The 16543-nt window shown below is 46.3% G+C and overlaps 2 protein-coding genes across 4 annotated transcripts in view; both read left to right on the plus strand.

Annotated features, from left to right (window-relative positions):
- Positions 1–1882: 1882 nt before the first annotated feature.
- adrb2b (adrenoceptor beta 2, surface b) lies at positions 1883–15574 on the plus strand. The gene is made up of 5 exons (XM_062453077.1): positions 1883–2625; positions 5559–6005; positions 7021–7377; positions 7594–7920; positions 15437–15574. The coding sequence occupies exons 2-5, from the start codon at positions 5562–5564 to the stop codon at positions 15572–15574; spliced, it is 1266 nt and encodes a 421-aa protein (XP_062309061.1). The 5' UTR covers positions 1883–2625; positions 5559–5561.
- The window catches only part of ablim3 (actin binding LIM protein family, member 3), a 33700-nt gene continuing 32423 nt past the window's right edge, over positions 15267–16543 (plus strand). Inside the window, exon 1 of one of the 3 annotated variants that reach the window (XM_062453104.1) lies at positions 15267–15970. In XM_062453104.1, the coding sequence (XP_062309088.1) occupies positions 15952–15970 (19 nt within the window). In that variant the 5' untranslated portion in view covers positions 15267–15951. The remainder of the gene's footprint in view (positions 15971–16543) is intronic. The other 2 variants (XM_062453106.1, XM_062453105.1) reach the window with 2 other exon arrangements.

A 16543-nucleotide genomic window follows, 5' to 3' on the forward strand; every position in this document is an offset into this window, starting at 1 on the left:
CAGACACACACACACACGGACATACACATGCATACACACACATACACACACGTACGGGAAACTGGAAAATCTATGCGTGTTTGGCAGAAACATGAAGGATGTCTCTCTGGCTTGATGACACACACAGGAGGGAAGTGTGGAAAAACACACACACTCACACACACACACACACACACTCACTGCCACGTCTGTGTGTTCTGAAGGAAAGGGCATCATAAAAGACAATGGTTGGTTGTCACAGTGCTGAAGCTTTTATTGCCACAGTGATGTAGAGGTGACGTCCCATTCATCGGTGACGTCCCATTCATCCACAAAGTGTCATCGACATGCTTCTCAGCTGGGCGAGCTGCATGGCTGGCTTCACAGACTCTGCAGGTACTAACAGAGGGAGAGCAGATAACGTTATCCCCGTGGTAACAGGTGTATTACATGCCATAATAGCCCAATAGCATTAACAGCGGGACAGACTGGGTAACACACTGCTCTCCTGTCCACACCAAACACCTCCAGACTTATGTAAGGCAAGTCACCCTGGTTCTGGGATGGGGCGCCATGTTCACATCACCCTCGGCTCAGACTAATCCACCCCCGCGGTTAGGACACACACACACCTCACGACACTGCTGGATTACAACACAAGATCAGGTCTCATCTGAAATCTAGTCGCTGTTACTTTAGGTCTCTCTGAAATCTAGTAACTGCTACTGTAGGTCTCTCTGAAATCGAGTCACTGTTACTGTACTGTAGGTCTCGCTCATGTATCCAGTCCCTGTTCATGTAGGTCTCCATCAAATCAGGTTGTTGTTCGGTGGACAGAAAGAAAGATGCCAATAGTGGAGGTGATGGAATCATCCCCAAAAGGACTGTTAACACAATTAAAAACATTAAATATTTATGTTTGTGAAAAGTATTAAAAGAAAGTAAATTCAAATGTTGTGTGAGACTGGTGGGCCCAATGGGACTTTGGGGACCAATACAACTGTGTCTGTGAACTGTGAATCAGTTCACAGACACATCTTCATTAACAGGGCTCTCTGAGGAGGTCAGGGGTCAAGAAAATGAATTTGAACTCTTGCCACAGTAAATTCCTTGTTTGTGTAAACCTACATGGCGAATAAACCGAATTCTGAACTCTGAATTCTCTTGGTGTAGTCTAGTATGGAGTACTGGGTATTCTCTCAATCCACCTAGCCCCTATCTGCCCTGTACTATACCCACCCACGTATCACTACTCATGTCATAATGGGCGTACAGGAAATAATCAAGGGCAAATGCTGCATACTTGGTTGGACCCTGTACCAAGCTCCAAATTGTGTATTCCTGAGTGTTGCCACTGTCTGGTATCTGTGCAGAACTAGAGCATTATGAATCTCTAGTAACTTCACAATCGAGATCTTCTGCCCCTTTTGACTTCCCTGTTCTCTCAAACAGAGCCATGTGGTCTGGCTGACTCCTCCCCTCTCTCACCCTTCTCCTCTCATCCGCTTCTCACTCTTAATGGGTCATCTGTGGCCAGCAGCTAGCAGCTAACAGCTACTGTAGCAGCAAGCATCTCACACCAACCAGCTACTGTACCATCTAAATGCAATCCCACTTGGTGTCCCCATGGACCCGATTATGATCACAAGGATGGCCAAGGTATAATTCCTACCTTAACAAACACCACCCAACAAACAGGATAAAGACAAGCCTGCACAATGCTTCTTAAGTCTGAGACAGAGAAAACACTGGTATGTACTTAGAAGCTCCTGTGCGCCATGTGTATGAGAGTGTGTATATGCCCATGGCCTCCTGGCTCTCTGATTGGCTGTGATGTCACAGCTGCCCCCTATAAGAGGTCCTGCCGGAGAAACGGCTGCATTTTACCGCGAGACTCTGGAGAGTGTGAGAGCAGGGACACTGAGAACACTGAGATAGACACACACACACACACACAGACACAGGGACACTCTGAACCCTGAGACAGACACACAGACAGACAAATAGAGAGACAGATAGACAGACAGCGAGAAAAACAGACAGACAGAGACAGGCAGGCAGGTAGAGAGAGGGACAGACAGGACAGGACGAAAGAGAGACAGACAGGAGGCAGGAGAGACCACATAGACAGAAAGAGTGAAATACATTTAAGGAAGTAAGAAAAAGGCAGAAAGAAAAAGAGAAGCAGCAGCACAGGAAATCAAGCCCGACTACAACAATGAGGAGTCCTAAAGAAGAAACACTTGAAGAGGATTTCTAACCCCTTCCACCACACTAAAGGAATACCAGCAGCAGTATCTGGGATATTAATACTCACAGCACTGCAACAGAGATACTACCAAGATTACTCTACCTGGAATGTCAGTACTCAGAGAGCTGCAAAAGAAGTGTTGAGAAGACCACCTGGGATATTAATACTTACAGGAATATGACAGGAGTACCTGAAAGTGTTGTAGTAACAGCACTGCAACAGGAATACTGCAAATAGTACCTGGAATTATAGTACTCAGTGCATGCAGTGCTGCAACCGGAGTATTGCAAAGACTCCCCGCGATACTGAAATTCTGTACCTGAGTGCTGGAATATTTCCACTGGAAAACCTGCTGTGCTTATTGGTCTTATGGGAGTCCAGGAAGGATCTGGGAGGTCAGTAATATGAAATACTGTAATGTGTACATGTTTATACAAACACATAGTACTACATGGTATACTGTATAGCCATGCTTTGGATAAGTATGGCGTCTGCTATAGGACTAAATGATACGTCCAGGTTTGCAACAAGTGTTGATGTGAGTTCTCAGAATAGAACCAGGGTCGAGCCACTTAGTTTGGGACATGCTGAAATTTCACATCAATAATTAACCAAACAGTTGTTGAATGCTGAATTTGAGTACTGCTGATTTTGTCTTTTGAATGGGTTTGGTTCTGAAAGTAATGACACTAAGTCAAATTTATCAACCTGTTTCCTGTAGAACTGTCATTTGTTTAGATGATGGAAGTATTTCAGTGGACCATGGTTACGACACGAAAAGGTAGAGCTGTTACTGTAAGGCCCCCCACAATTTTTTTTTTAATGATGACCAATAATGTAATGGCTCATTGGCATGTCATTTGCATGTTTGTTACACAACAGGAGGGATCAGAAACAGTTACATGTACCAAGTCATTGGCAACTGAATAATTATAATATGTTTACATCATAAACATTTAATTATGGACAGTTATATGAAATACACTGTATTTTGAGTGCCCTTTTAAGACTTGATCAATAAGTCTGATTGATAGCTCCCCTCAAGTATCATGGAGACATAGGATGGTATGTGAGTTTGTGTAGGCTGCAGAGACCCAGCAATAGCTAGATGAGAACCCTCAGTATCCTCAGAAATAACCTCCTCAGTCAAACTGTCTCCTTGACACCCACAGAAGCCTGGAACATTGAAAAATGTTTCAGTATTTCCTCTCTGGTTGGTACGGAGCACCGGAGGTGACGTTGAAAAAAAAAAATGTATTTAATGACCGCAATTTATTAAATTGTGCGCATGTTTTACTAATTAATTCCCTAATTTTTGATAAATTATGCGCACGTTTTACAAATTAGTTCCCTCGTTTTAGTTAACTTGTTCCCTCGTTTTATGTTTATACATTTGATGAATCCCTTTTGAAAACCGTGTGCATCTTACCAACTTCAGTTGCAAGTGAACTATGGCGAAACTATAGATGGCAACACAGAGGCCAACAAATACTAACTTTGTATTGTTAATGAGGTACAGCTTGAATAAAGTTGTAAATAAAGTTATTCGCTGTCATTATTAGCTGTTGGTGGCATGAAGTGCCAACACGTCCACAAATAAAGGCACTGTGATGACATCGTGGCCCTCATGCGCAGTTTACGCTGCTTCTCTTTATGCGAGTTCGGTAATAGCGCCCGCTATGCTTCCTCATTTTGCGTAGTATTTATCAAACCTGACACTCATCAGACAATCAGCGCACACTCCGCCCTCAAGCGCAATTATCGCGCATCTAAAAGAACAATAGGCCCGCATGTTTCTATCATGGATCTTCCTACGGGAAAAAGAAAGCGCAAGCTTAAATTTAGTGACGTGCAGTAACCGCAAACCTGAACATATTACAGTGCAGAACATTTACATGTAGGCCACATTTATTCAATTAGCAGACGCTTTTATCCAAAGCGACTTCCAAGAGAGAGCTTTACAAAAGTGCATAGGTCAATGATCATAAACAACGAGATAGCCCCAAAACATTACGGTTAACCAAAACATGAAGCATACCAACATGAAGAACATCCACACTCTCCGAAAAAAAATTGGCCGATGTCTTCGCCTTACTCGGATCACTGCTGCAATTGAATAAGGTAAATTTGTACACACAGTAAAACGCGCTCCTGGTTTACACCTGCTTTTAGCAGGCGGTAAATTTCCCCCGCAAAATAGAGGCGCACTCTTACTGGCAGTCTTTGTAAATACCGCAGAATATATAATTAGGCGCACTTTGCGCGTATCCTCCCACTTTTTTGGGTGGAACTCCCACTTTCCCAATGACCCTCCCATGAACGCATATTGAAAGCAACTCGATCATGTGGCACGCAATCAGCAATTTTACGCAAGTGCGCCCTGTTTGCAAACAATTAACACCTGGAAACAGGCGCAAATACCTTGATAAATGAGGCCCTGTGTTTCCACAGCATCCTCCTCCATTTCTTAACACACTCCAACTTCTTTTGAGGACACACACCAACATGTGCACTACCAAAAAGCATTGGAAAACTAATTTGTATGGACCATGAATTTACCATGAATAAAAACACATCATATGGATCCCAATCAAGGGAATTGACAAATGTATGGAAGTGGACATGTTGTTGTGTGTCCTCAACAGAAGTTGGAGTGTGTTCAGAAATGGAGGAGGATGCTGTGGAAACACAATGTCATCACAGTGCCTTTATTTGTATGACAGCAGCCTACATTGCCTAGAAACAGCTTTTGCTTTAGGACCAAGTCCAAACAAATCAAGCAGAAACAAAAGTGTAAGCTACATTGTTCTAAGTATCCTAACAAACTTAAAACGTGCGCACGATTTAATAAATCATGGCCACGAAATACAATATATTTTGTATCTCTATCACCTCCGGGGCTCCATAAGTTGGCATAGTTGGTGGTAGGGACCAATATTTGTGTCTGTGAGAACAAGGAAGGTGGAGTGACTGTTGCGCTGAGGCCGCTTGGTGGATGGAGAGATATCTCCTTCTGGTGCTTTGTGTTGTGGTGCTGTTCTGAATTATAACTGAACTGGACCTCAAACAGTCTGCCTCCATCTCCGACTGTACGGGCCTGTTGGGACTGTTGATAGCAACCATGAATGTACCTTATGTGTCCTCTTATGTGTGTGTGCTTGTGTGTGTGTGTGTACATACGTGTGTGTGTATGTGTGTATGTACGTGCGTGTGTATGTGTGTATGTACGTGTGTGTGTCTGAATGTACATGTTTATTCAAGGGTGTGTGTGTGTGTGTATGTACGTGTGTGTGTATGTGCGGGTGTGTTGAATTGTGACACACTGCAGGTCATGGAGAGTGTGAGCGTCCCATCCAACCTCACCATGGAGACAAACTCCTCCCCCTCCTCCGATTTGTCATCGTCCGACTACAGCGAGGCGGAGCTGGTGTTGCTAGGCAGCCTGATGGCGTTGCTGGTCCTCGGCATCGTCTTCGGCAACGTCCTCGTCATCACGGCCATTGTGCGTTTCCAACGGTTGCAGACGGTGACCAACGTATTTATCTCGTCGCTGGCGTGCGCCGACCTGGTCATGGGTGTGGTGGTGGTACCGTTCGGGGCATGCTACATCCTGCTGAACAACTGGCACTTTGGCAACTTCCTGTGCGAGCTGTGGACGGCAGCGGACGTGCTGTGCGTGACGGCGAGCATCGAGACCCTGTGCGTCATCGCGCTGGACCGCTACCTGGCCATCACCTCGCCTCTGCGCTACCCCTCCCTGCTCACCAAGCGCAAGGTACGCTGGGAGACGTTGTGCTGCTGCACCTTCTGTTTGCGTCGCGTGCGGAGGGCTGCGTGTTTGTGGCGGTTGTGAACTTTATCTTTCTCACCACCTCTCCTTCCTTCACCTCTTTACCTTTCATCTCCTCTATCCCTTTATTTGATGTCCTTCTCACTCTCTCTACTATTCCCTCTTTTTTTAAAGATTACAGTCCTAGACTGTAATTGTATTTGCCGTTTGAAGCCCTAGCATTCACCTTGCGTTTCAATTTTAAGGAAAAAAGGGCTCTGGTTAAATTCCCAACACCTCACTATCTCTCTCTCCTCCCTCCTTTCTCTCCTCCCCTTCCATTATCCCCCTCCTCTCTCCTCTCCCTATCACTCTCCTTTCTCCTCTTTCTTCCCTCCCTTGTTCTCCTTTTCCCCCCTCCTCTCTCTTCTCCCAATCTCTCCCCCCCTCTCTCCTCCCTATCTCTCTCCCACCTCCTCTCGCCCCTCCCTATCTTCCTCCCTCCTCTCTCGACCCCCTGCTCTCCCATCCTCTCTCCTCTACCCCCTTCTTCTCCCCTCCCTATCTCAGTTCCAACATATTACAAAGCACACACATAGCATGAATGAATACTACATCATAGGAAACATGACATGTTATACAAACAAAAGTTAAGTGAATAAATAAAATAAATACAACATTTTGCAATGAATGGTAGGCGAATATATGTGCATGACTATGTTTAGCCCGTGTTCTGCACCTCTCTTTCACCAACGGTCTCTGGAGGAGGGGATCCCTCGCTGAATCGCTCCTCCCAAGGTTTCTTCAATTTTTTTGAGTTTTTCTCTCTAACCCTTTTCTGTGCGTTTTTCCTTGTCTTCCTTGAGGGTTTAGGTTGGTTGAGGGGCAGTTCTATGGGTGTATGTGATCAATTTGATTTGATGTGCATCAAGCGTACAAACATTACATAACACACTAAGCATTTAAATGCAAGCTACCGGAAAGTATTTGATTAACGAGAGGCCTACATACTGTCCCCCAGGCATGCCTGGTGGTGCTGCTGGTGTGGGCGGTGGCGGGCCTCATCTCCTTCCTGCCTATCCACATGGAGTGGTGGGTGTCGGACGAGGTGGAGGCCGTGGCGTGCCTGAAGGAGCCCAGCTGCTGCGACTTCAACACCAACGCCGCTTACGCCGTCGCCTCCTCCATCGTCTCCTTCTACCTGCCGCTGGTCGTCATGGTGTTCGTCTACGCCCGCGTCTTCCAGGAGGCCCGCCGACAGCTCGCCAAGATCGGACGCAGCGAGGGTCGCTTTCACCTGGCCCACGCTGCCGCCGCCTCGGCCAATCAGAACGCAGGATCGGAGATTGGAGAGGAGGGGGAGGGAGGAGGGGGAGAGGTGAGTTACTGTGGTTTTTTCAGATCCATTTACACTTAATTTGTGATATGGAATGTGTAACACATACTGTGTAACTGGCGGAAACTTGCAGGTTGCACAAAACTGAAACACTCAAAACATACCAGGAGTAACTAGGCCTGTGTAAATTGTAACTTGGAAAGGGCACAGTGTAACACGTGACGTGTGAGGTGTAACCCGTACCATGTGACCGGCCAGGTGAGGATCCTGAAGCGTTCCAAGTTCTGCCTGAGGGACCACAAGGCGCTGAAGACCCTGGGCATCATCATGGGCACCTTCACGCTCTGCTGGCTGCCCTTCTTCCTGCTCAACGTGGGCGTGGCCATCTGGAAGGTGGACGACATCAAGATCACCTTCAGGGTCCTCAACTGGATCGGCTACGCTAACTCCGCCTTCAACCCCCTCATCTACTGCCGGAGCCCCGAGTTCAGACACGCCTTCCAGGAGCTGCTGTGCCTCAGAGGAGGGGTGTGTGGGGGCCGGCGGGCGGGGCGAGGGGCGGGGGTGCCCTTCTTCTGCCCCAAGGCCAGAGGGAGCACAGACAGATATGTGTGTGCGGGGGGAAGCTGGGGGGGGGCGTTAGATAGACCCCAGAACAAGGATATTCAGGGTAAGGAGGTGGGGGTATCTGTTGAGAGTGAGGGGGGGTCTGCTTCTGTGGAGCTATGGCCTGGCCCTGGCCCTGGTTCTGGTTCTGGTTCTAGGACCGGTTCTGATCAGCAGCAAACACCAGGAGACTCACTCATATGAATTCTGTGATACATACCTCCGGACCTGACCCCAGTGACCCCACCCGAACCCTGATCATCCATGGTCCGAGTCCCACATAACTGGACCTGCTCCCTGGATGGTATGAGGAGTATAGCTCCAGGATGGATACCTCTGGACCACGCCTTGTCACCAGCCACACCAACTCGCTTGGATGTAAACTCTGGGATCTACACCCTGCCCTGGATGGAACCTTTTTCTGCGGGGATCTACTGTAGAGGATCTGTGGAGGGGGAACCAAAGAGATTCTAGTGTTCCTCCAGATGTTCTCGTGGTCCACAATTCAGGTTTTGGATGGAAACCGCAGAGCAGAATCATGTAACTGTGAAGACGGAATGTGCACACTGGTCTCTTTTGTATGACAGTGCCCGCATGTGTGTGTGTGTCTGGCACACACGCACGTGCGAGGATGTTAGCATGTCGGAGCACATGTAAAACATGGGTCCTTGGGTTACGTATGCGTGTTGTTGGACTTCACTGAAACATGAGCCCTGGAAAGTCGTGTCTCCTCTACCTACCTCTCTCCCTCACACACAAACACACACACAGTTATACACACCCATGTATGACATGCAGGTCAGGACTGGGATTGAAAAACGGCCCAGGACTTGAAACGCAGACCGGCCCACGACCATGTATTATTATTTTTTTTATTTTTTTGCATTGTGCCGCGGCCGTTTGACCGGCCGTTCGGGAAATCTCCCGACACTCCCGACGGCCAGTCCGACCCTGATGACATGTGCACACATTGTAGAAAAAGGTGTTATGACACAGAGAGATCTGGGAGCAACTTAAAATTCCAGACTGCATGAAGCAGTTCAGTATGTCCCTGTCTGCAGAAGGAAATGGAGGGAGGGAGAGAGAGGAATGATGAGGGAGAGAGACATGGAGTTACAAGGGAAAATAAATAAGGGGGGGGGGATAAAGAGACAGATTGAAATCATTCTCACAGTGTCTGTAAAGCATTATTAAAGCATTACATTGAAATTGGATTGCTAGAGAGAAAGAGAGATGTGTTAAGTGATCTCTCACACTGACTCCCCCCCGTTTCTCAATGTTTCTCATTGATCTGAAACTGGATTTGGGAGGTCCAAGGAGTAGATTTACACTGTGTGTGTGGGTGTTTGTGTGCGTGTTTGTGTGTACGTGTTTGTGTTAGTGTGTCTGTGTGTGTGTGTGTGTCTGGAATCGCAACGTCCAGCCAGAGAAATGGTTGAGAGGCAGCAACAGGTGCAGACACGCTATAATCAGCTGCTACTAACATTGAGCAACGATCAGTTATACAATTACATACACACACGCGCGCACACACACACACACAAACACCAGCCACCCACTCGTCACCCTTTCATTTGCCACTGGGTATGTCCATCAGGGCGTAAAAAGGCAACTTCCTTTAGCTAGCCACACAGACACACTAACCAGTGTTGATTATATCCATTCATTCTGCTGCTACACCATCTTGGCTGGGTCACACAACAGCATATCACCAACACATAAAACTAAATATAGGGAGACCTCAACCTTCTCCTCCCCTCCCCCTCCCCTAACCTCCTCCTCTCTACTTTTCACCTCTCATCTTCACATTTCCGCCTGTTGCTTTCTCAGAACTGGTGCTATTGTTGTTGCTGTTGTTGTTCTTGCTGTGGTGTTGTTCCTATGGTTGCTGCGTCCTGTAATGTTGATCTTTGAGTTATCTTGCGTTTACAAACTGTAGAGAGCTGCTGAGACCTTCAGTCCATCCAGCACAGCCAACCTGACCTATGGTAGTCAGTGACCAGTGTGTGTGTGTGTGTGTCTGAGTGCAAATGTGTGTTTGTGTGTGTCTGTGTGCGTATGTATGTGTGTGCATGCGTCTTTCGTAGTGTATCACAAGGTACTGTATATTAGCCTCTCTCATACAAGCGAGGCTCTTTGATGTTCAGTGTCAGTCGATGTACCTGTGAACATGGGCTCTTACATCAACACAATTATTCCAGTGACAATGGTCACCATTTTTTAATAACATGACACAACTGTGTGTCACTGTCAGCAGAAACAAACTGTTGTCTCTATGTAAATGTATTTGAGGTCAGTCGAATGTTTGACATTAGCGGTTACACTTTAGATTTTTCCTAAACGTCTAAAATTAAAATTGTTGTTGGCCTAGGATGTTGTGTGGTTGCTTTTTAGGGTAGAGGGAGTCCACAGCTCCCCCTGTGGTCAGGCGGGGTACTACCACAGCCCTGCACCTCTGTCCTGCTATTTATACCACGTTTTCCAGACTTGATAAAGGCAGTTGCTGTGTGTGTGTGTGTGTGTGTGTGTGTGCTGTTCCCAGATGAGCCATGGTAGATCAAGTAACCACCACAGAAACAAAATGTGTGTGTGTGTTGGGGGGGGGGGGGTGAGTGGGTGTCAGGTGTATCTAACAACTGACATAGGGATCTACAAGTAATCCAGAAACAATGATCTATGTCCTGGGAGATTTCCCACCACAGTAGAATGAACAAACACCTGCTGACAGGCACGCCTTAGGTAATCTTGTGGACTCAGAACTCCAAGCCCCCAAGATTAACCACAACCCTCAACTAACTAGGAGGCATGCCCTCTAACACACACACACACACACACACACACACACACACACAGGAACACCCACACCAGACATACAGCCCAGCTGCCTACTCCCAGACAGGCGATCAGGCTGATAAGCAAGTCGTCCCAGAAGGTTAAGGAACGACAGAACATTCTGGACTCTTCCAGGCAAGTAGGATCCTTAGAGAAGTTTTGGTAAGGCTTAAAACCCTTCAAAACTCGATATATTAACCAAACTAACACTACTCATCTCATGTAATTGTCCTCATCCCTCCTATCCTCTGTGTGCGTGTTTGTGTATGTGTAAGTGTGTGCATGGGCATGTGTCCCTGTGTGTTTGTGCATGAGTATATGTGTGTGTGTGTGTGTGGTTGTGTGCGTGGGGTTGTGTGTGTATGTGTGTGTGTGTGCAAATGTGTCTGTGTGTGTTTGTGCATGCGTGTGTGTGTGTGTGTGTGTGCGTGTATATGTGTGTGTTTAAAGTGACACCAGATGTAAACTCATGGAAAGGTTAATGAGCCATGCTGGCAGCAACAATCCACCTGTAAACAAGACTGGAACTCAGAGGACTTACCTGGTGTTACATAATCAACTCCTCTCCACTCTTATCCTCTCCTCTGCTCTCCTCTTTTTCGACTCTCCTCTCTCCCCCCTTTCTTCTGTCCCTCTCTCTCTCTCTCTCACCAGTCCCCAGCAAACTCCAGTTGTCCAGAAGTACATTCTCATGGTCAAAGTGTTGTTTTACAAGATCCAGACACACGCACCGCACACAGTTCAGACTGAAACGAGCAATCTCTTAGATATTCCATCAAAGCTTGTTATCTTCAGGGTGGGGGGGGCGAGTAGGGATGTGAGAGATATGGATGACAGGCCCCCACCCTCCCTTTCTGGCCCGGATGAGCACTCTCTCCTTCCATACCTCTCTCCTCTCTCTCTCTCTTTTGATCTATGTCTCTCTTTCTCTTTTCCCCATGTCTTCCTCTCCAGACACAGCCTAGTTAGAGATATAAGACCAGCCAGCAGCTGATTCTAAGTCATCCAAGCTGGTTTACAGAAGACCAGAGATAAACACTCTCTTCATCTCTGTCACGTGCTCCTTCTTTCTCTCGCTCGCCTTCTTTTCCTCTCTTCGTTTCACCCTCTGTTATTTCGTCATCCCTCATCCCCCGCTTCCCCGAAGTCTGTTTCTCTCTTTCCAGCTCTCCCCCCCTTGCCTCTCTCACTCTCTCTCTTCTCTAGCTCTGTCTTTCTTTCTGCAGGAATGCAGACAGTGAGATACTATTCGTTAGGCAGTGTCCAAGTCATCTTTCATCTCTGTGGTTTGGCTCTCATCCTGCCTAAATATGGGCTTGTCTCTCTTCACCCTGCTACAATGTCCCTCCACAACCCACAGCCAGAGATTTAGAGAAAAAAGAATAATTCTGAAACGACAGCGACAGGTTTTGAGTGGCTGAGCGGTCGTCTCGGTCTGCTTTGAGCGCATGCTCGTGGTCTCAGTAGAGCTATGGACCGGAACGTTCTAGGCACAGGTAATGCTAATATTAACAACACATACTGATATGCCACACACACACTGATCTGCTCTCCTCCTTTCTTCTCCTCTGCTCTCACCCCCCCCTCCTCTTTTCTCGCTTCTCCTCTCTTCTTTTCTCTCCTCACCTCTTTTTTCTCTTCTATTCCACTCTACTCTCTTCTATTTCTTCTCCATCCTCGTCTCCTATCGTGTCCTGTCCTAACCTAGTTACCAGGGGTTGACCACAAAAACCACATCAGAGTGGCTCAATCAGTGCCTGCTGGAAAACAGATAAATGCATGTGTGTGTTCGTGTATTTGTTTGTGTGAGTGTGTATTTGTGTGCGTGTGTGTTTGTGTGTGTATGTGTGTATGCGTGGGTTTGGCCATTCTCCTGGGGGAACCAATGTTTTTTCACTCAATGTTCTTCTATTAGGAAAGAGAACATCACAGCATCAGCCCCATACAGTCCAATCTAGTCTGGTCTGGTATAGTGTGCTCTGGGGCCAGTTGCATAAAAATAGTCTTAGGGCCCTATTTTAACGATCTGAAACGCAAGTATCAAAACGCAAAGCGCAAGTAACTTTGTGGGCGGGACGCTGTTGCTATTATGCCGGCGGGATAAATTACTTTGCGCCTGGCACAAATCTAAAATGGGTTGGTCTGAAGTAGCTACATTACTAATGGGTGTGGTTTGGGCGTAACGTGCAATAAACCAATCAGAGCATCATCTCACATTCCCTTTAAGAGCAGGCGCGCTTGTTCCATGGCGGATTGCTATTATAACGGCGGATTTGCCAAGCGCACGCCAGGAGCGGTTCACAGCCGAGGAGACCAACGTTCTCGTCGGAGCCGTAAAAGATAGAGAAGTGACATTGTATGGGAAAGGCAGAGCAGTTTTCTCATTGCAATAAGTTGCCCACTCATGCTGCTCATTCAAATTCTTAGTCTTATTTTTATATATATTTTATTTTTTAAATTCTTATATTTTTTAATTGTTTAGTTCTTATAATTAGTTTAACCATTGTACTTTTTTACTTAATTTAAGAACCGTATATGTTTATTGTTTGCACCTTCCTGCCACAGTAAATTCTGTGTTTGTGTAATGGCGAATAAACCGAATTCTGATTCCGATTCTGATTGGGATGGGAGAAGAAACCAAACCAAATTAGCTTTGGTTAAACAGGCGTGGGAGGAAATTGCCACAATTGTTACAAATCAAGTTCACATACATAGAGATTTCTCATGAAAATCTTTTTAATCATTGACATGAAAGAAATGTAACACAGCCATACAATAATTCAAAACAATGTAACATAGCTTCGCAGGAAGAAGACCCTGGCCTCGCCAGCAGTGCGCACGGGCCAAGCATGCGCCCTTAAAATAGCATCTGAATAACGCGCCATTGACTTTAGACTACGTTTTTCCTGGTCTGTGGCGGAATTGTTTTTCTGAAACTGCAAAATAGCACCAAGGAACATTTGCGCCGGAACACGCCTCCTTTTTTCGCTGAACCGCCCACGGGAGCGCAAGGTCATTCTCTAATTTACCGAAGTGCGTCTGTGGAGGGAAAAGTCCGCTTTGCGTCGAGTGCAAACTAGGAATGATACTTGCGTCGTTGACAAAGTCAATTGCGCTGGGTGCAAGATGGGCCCTTAAAAGTAGACTTAAAAGTAACTTTAAGTCCGACATGCCATAGAAACTTCAATTTACCTGTTGTATAAAGCTTCACTATGAGTGACTAACTTAAGACTGACTTAGATAGCTTGTTGCGCTTTGCATTATTGGTAAAATAAGACACTGCAAAAAAAGAAAAGATGGCGGACAAAACAGCGACATGGCGAAAGATTGATACATTTAAACCTGCTGAAAACCTAGATATGTTGGAGGAATACAATATTGAAAAGGTTGTACGTTTTTAAGATTTTTAATTTAACCCCAACGCTAGTTCCATTTATCAACAACTCCAACGCAGATGGCTAGCGTCAATAAAGTGAGTTATGTTGTCATCTACCACTCGTTTAATAAAATGACATTTTAGCGGTAAAGCAGACTAGCCTGGTCCTAACCAGACCCTCGTACATTTAATTTGTACAGAGGGTCTGGGATCGCTCCATTGACAAGTGTTAACTTCCTTGAAGGCGGGTACTCTGTTGAAGTTTAAAATTATTGGATCTGCCCAGAGCCACTCTGATCTGCCATAACCAATCACTAGCGTTCGCCTTAGCCAACTCCTTCACCACTACTGTAACGGAGCTAGCTGCCGTAGCTGGAAAATCAAACTTTTCCTGAACCCCGCGGGGAGGAGGGCCACAACATCATGACCACCAACAAAACTTAGCAAAGATTGTTCTTGCTTTGGCTTTAAATTTAGGATAATCGGCAGCGACTCCGCCGCCATTACTGGCCTACAACTCAAACTAGCGAACGACATCAACGTCATCGTTCTCAGCCACTCCCTCTGTTCGCTGATTGGACCTTTGTTTCTGAAAACCAACTAATACACCGAAATCCCAGACCTAGTACAGAAGCAAAATCAAAATTGAGCGGAAGTAGGCTACGTAGGAGGGCAGAGCCAGGCTAAAAGCAGACCCCAGTTAAACATTTCTGCAGTTAAAATGAAAAAACAGAATTATTTTGGTGATAAATTATGCTAAAATAATGACGTACTAACAGATCATTAGCATAGCAACCAAACCCTTACCAAGGCTTATCCAGGGGGAGAGGTGGCTAACTTTTCTACCTGAAATTAAGTCAGTCTTACTATTTATGCAACAGACAGGCTTAATTAGACTAGTCTAACCTGACACTTTAAGACAGTCTAAGGCTAAGATTAGTCTTAAACTAAGTTTATGCAACTGGCCCCTGGTCTAGTCTGGTCTGGTTTATTCTGGTCTGGTCTAGTCTGGGTCTGGGCTACTCCAGTCCATTCCAGATATTCCAGATCAACACTGCCTACCGCTGGACTAGGTGTGAAACTGCAAATTATCTCCAAAAGAAGAGGTTCTATCTGAATAGATAGACCGACATAAATAGACAGTTCACGAATATCATGTGAATATTTACATTTATACAGTCTGTCAACACTCACTGAATGCAACACTCAGGCTTACACTTTTTGGTGACCGAAACCAATTGGCCTGTTCGGACGCTGTTCGGCGCTCGTGTACCATTTCCCGACCAGAGCATGGGTCTCTCTGTCCGTGTTAAGCGCACCGCAGACAAGGCGCGCTGCCACGAGCAACGGGATCAGCGGAGACAGGACTTGCGCCTCTACAAGCGCCGGTCTCTTTCACACTCTCCTCCGCTCTTCCGTTACTAGAGAAGAAGGATGAGCGAGACAGAGCAGCGCGTTGACATGCGTCCAATCCGGCTTTAGTCAAATCCCTCAACCTTGGGCAAGCTAAACCATTGTTGTAATCGGCTTCCCTGCGCACGGGGACGGAAGGAACTCATCCCGTCATCCCTCCTTTCCTTCTCTGTTCAGTCTTCCCCACCTCACCTAGACTATCCGTCACCGAACTGGACCGGACCGGAGTGTAGCGCTGGTCTCGCGCTGTGATTTTATAGCGGTTCATTAAGGCTCGAGCGCTGTGAGTGTGTAAAAAGGTATTGTAATTGTAGAAGATTTTCTTAAAAGGACATGAGACGACCGGATCTTAATGTGTAGAGAGCCGTGCAGGGATAGCCCCTCAACGGATGACCATGAGCACTAACGGTAAGTAGCCTACACTGGAAGTGCTGTGCCTGCGTGTTTGCGCGCGGGTCTATCTGACACCCTCAACTTAACTCATTATTAGTACTGTATCATGGATATTGTATGGGTAAAGGTAGTCATTTCGTTTTCGAGCACTGTACTTTTTAGATGTAGGCCTACACCTCAATCCCTGTCACGCACAATACGATGCAGTTTCCCTGCTCTTCCGTTCCCTAATCCCGCTTGAATTTCCTTCGGGACCAGTAAAGTAAATTAAATAGAATGGAAGAATTGAGTTAGTGTTAAACTCATCAATCTGACAATTTCATTGGAAGCTTTTAACCTGGATTTACCAGACAGGGGTCAGTTATTGATCAGGCATCGATCTAGTAGCCTAACGATCAGTTAGTTACGGCATCGGTAGTTAGGGGTTGGCGTGTATTGATCGGTTGGTTGATAGATTAATTGGTATGGACACTGGTCAGTATTGACAGGTGAGCAGAGAGCTTTGCAAGGTCTCTGTCCTTGCCTCAGAGCAGCAGTGGTCCATAGCCGACCAAGCTACTCCTTCAAACAATCTGTAAACAGATAATA

This window comes from Osmerus eperlanus, chromosome 27 (genome assembly GCF_963692335.1).
Source record: "Osmerus eperlanus chromosome 27, fOsmEpe2.1, whole genome shotgun sequence".
In the NCBI taxonomy this organism is placed as follows: domain Eukaryota; kingdom Metazoa; phylum Chordata; class Actinopteri; order Osmeriformes; family Osmeridae; genus Osmerus; species Osmerus eperlanus.

What these genes read in the sequence shown, in the direction of transcription:
- adrb2b (XM_062453077.1), top strand. Translation starts at nt 5,562, where the DNA reads ATGGAGAGTGTGAGCGTCCCATCCAACCTCACCATGGAGACAAACTCC. An exon ending in CCCTGCTCACCAAGCGCAAG is followed by an intron (nt 6,006 to 7,020) that starts GTACGCTGGGAG and finishes ACTGTCCCCCAG; the next exon opens with GCATGCCTGGTGGTGCTGCT. An exon ending in GGGAGGGAGGAGGGGGAGAG is followed by an intron (nt 7,378 to 7,593) that starts GTGAGTTACTGT and finishes GTGACCGGCCAG; the next exon opens with GTGAGGATCCTGAAGCGTTC.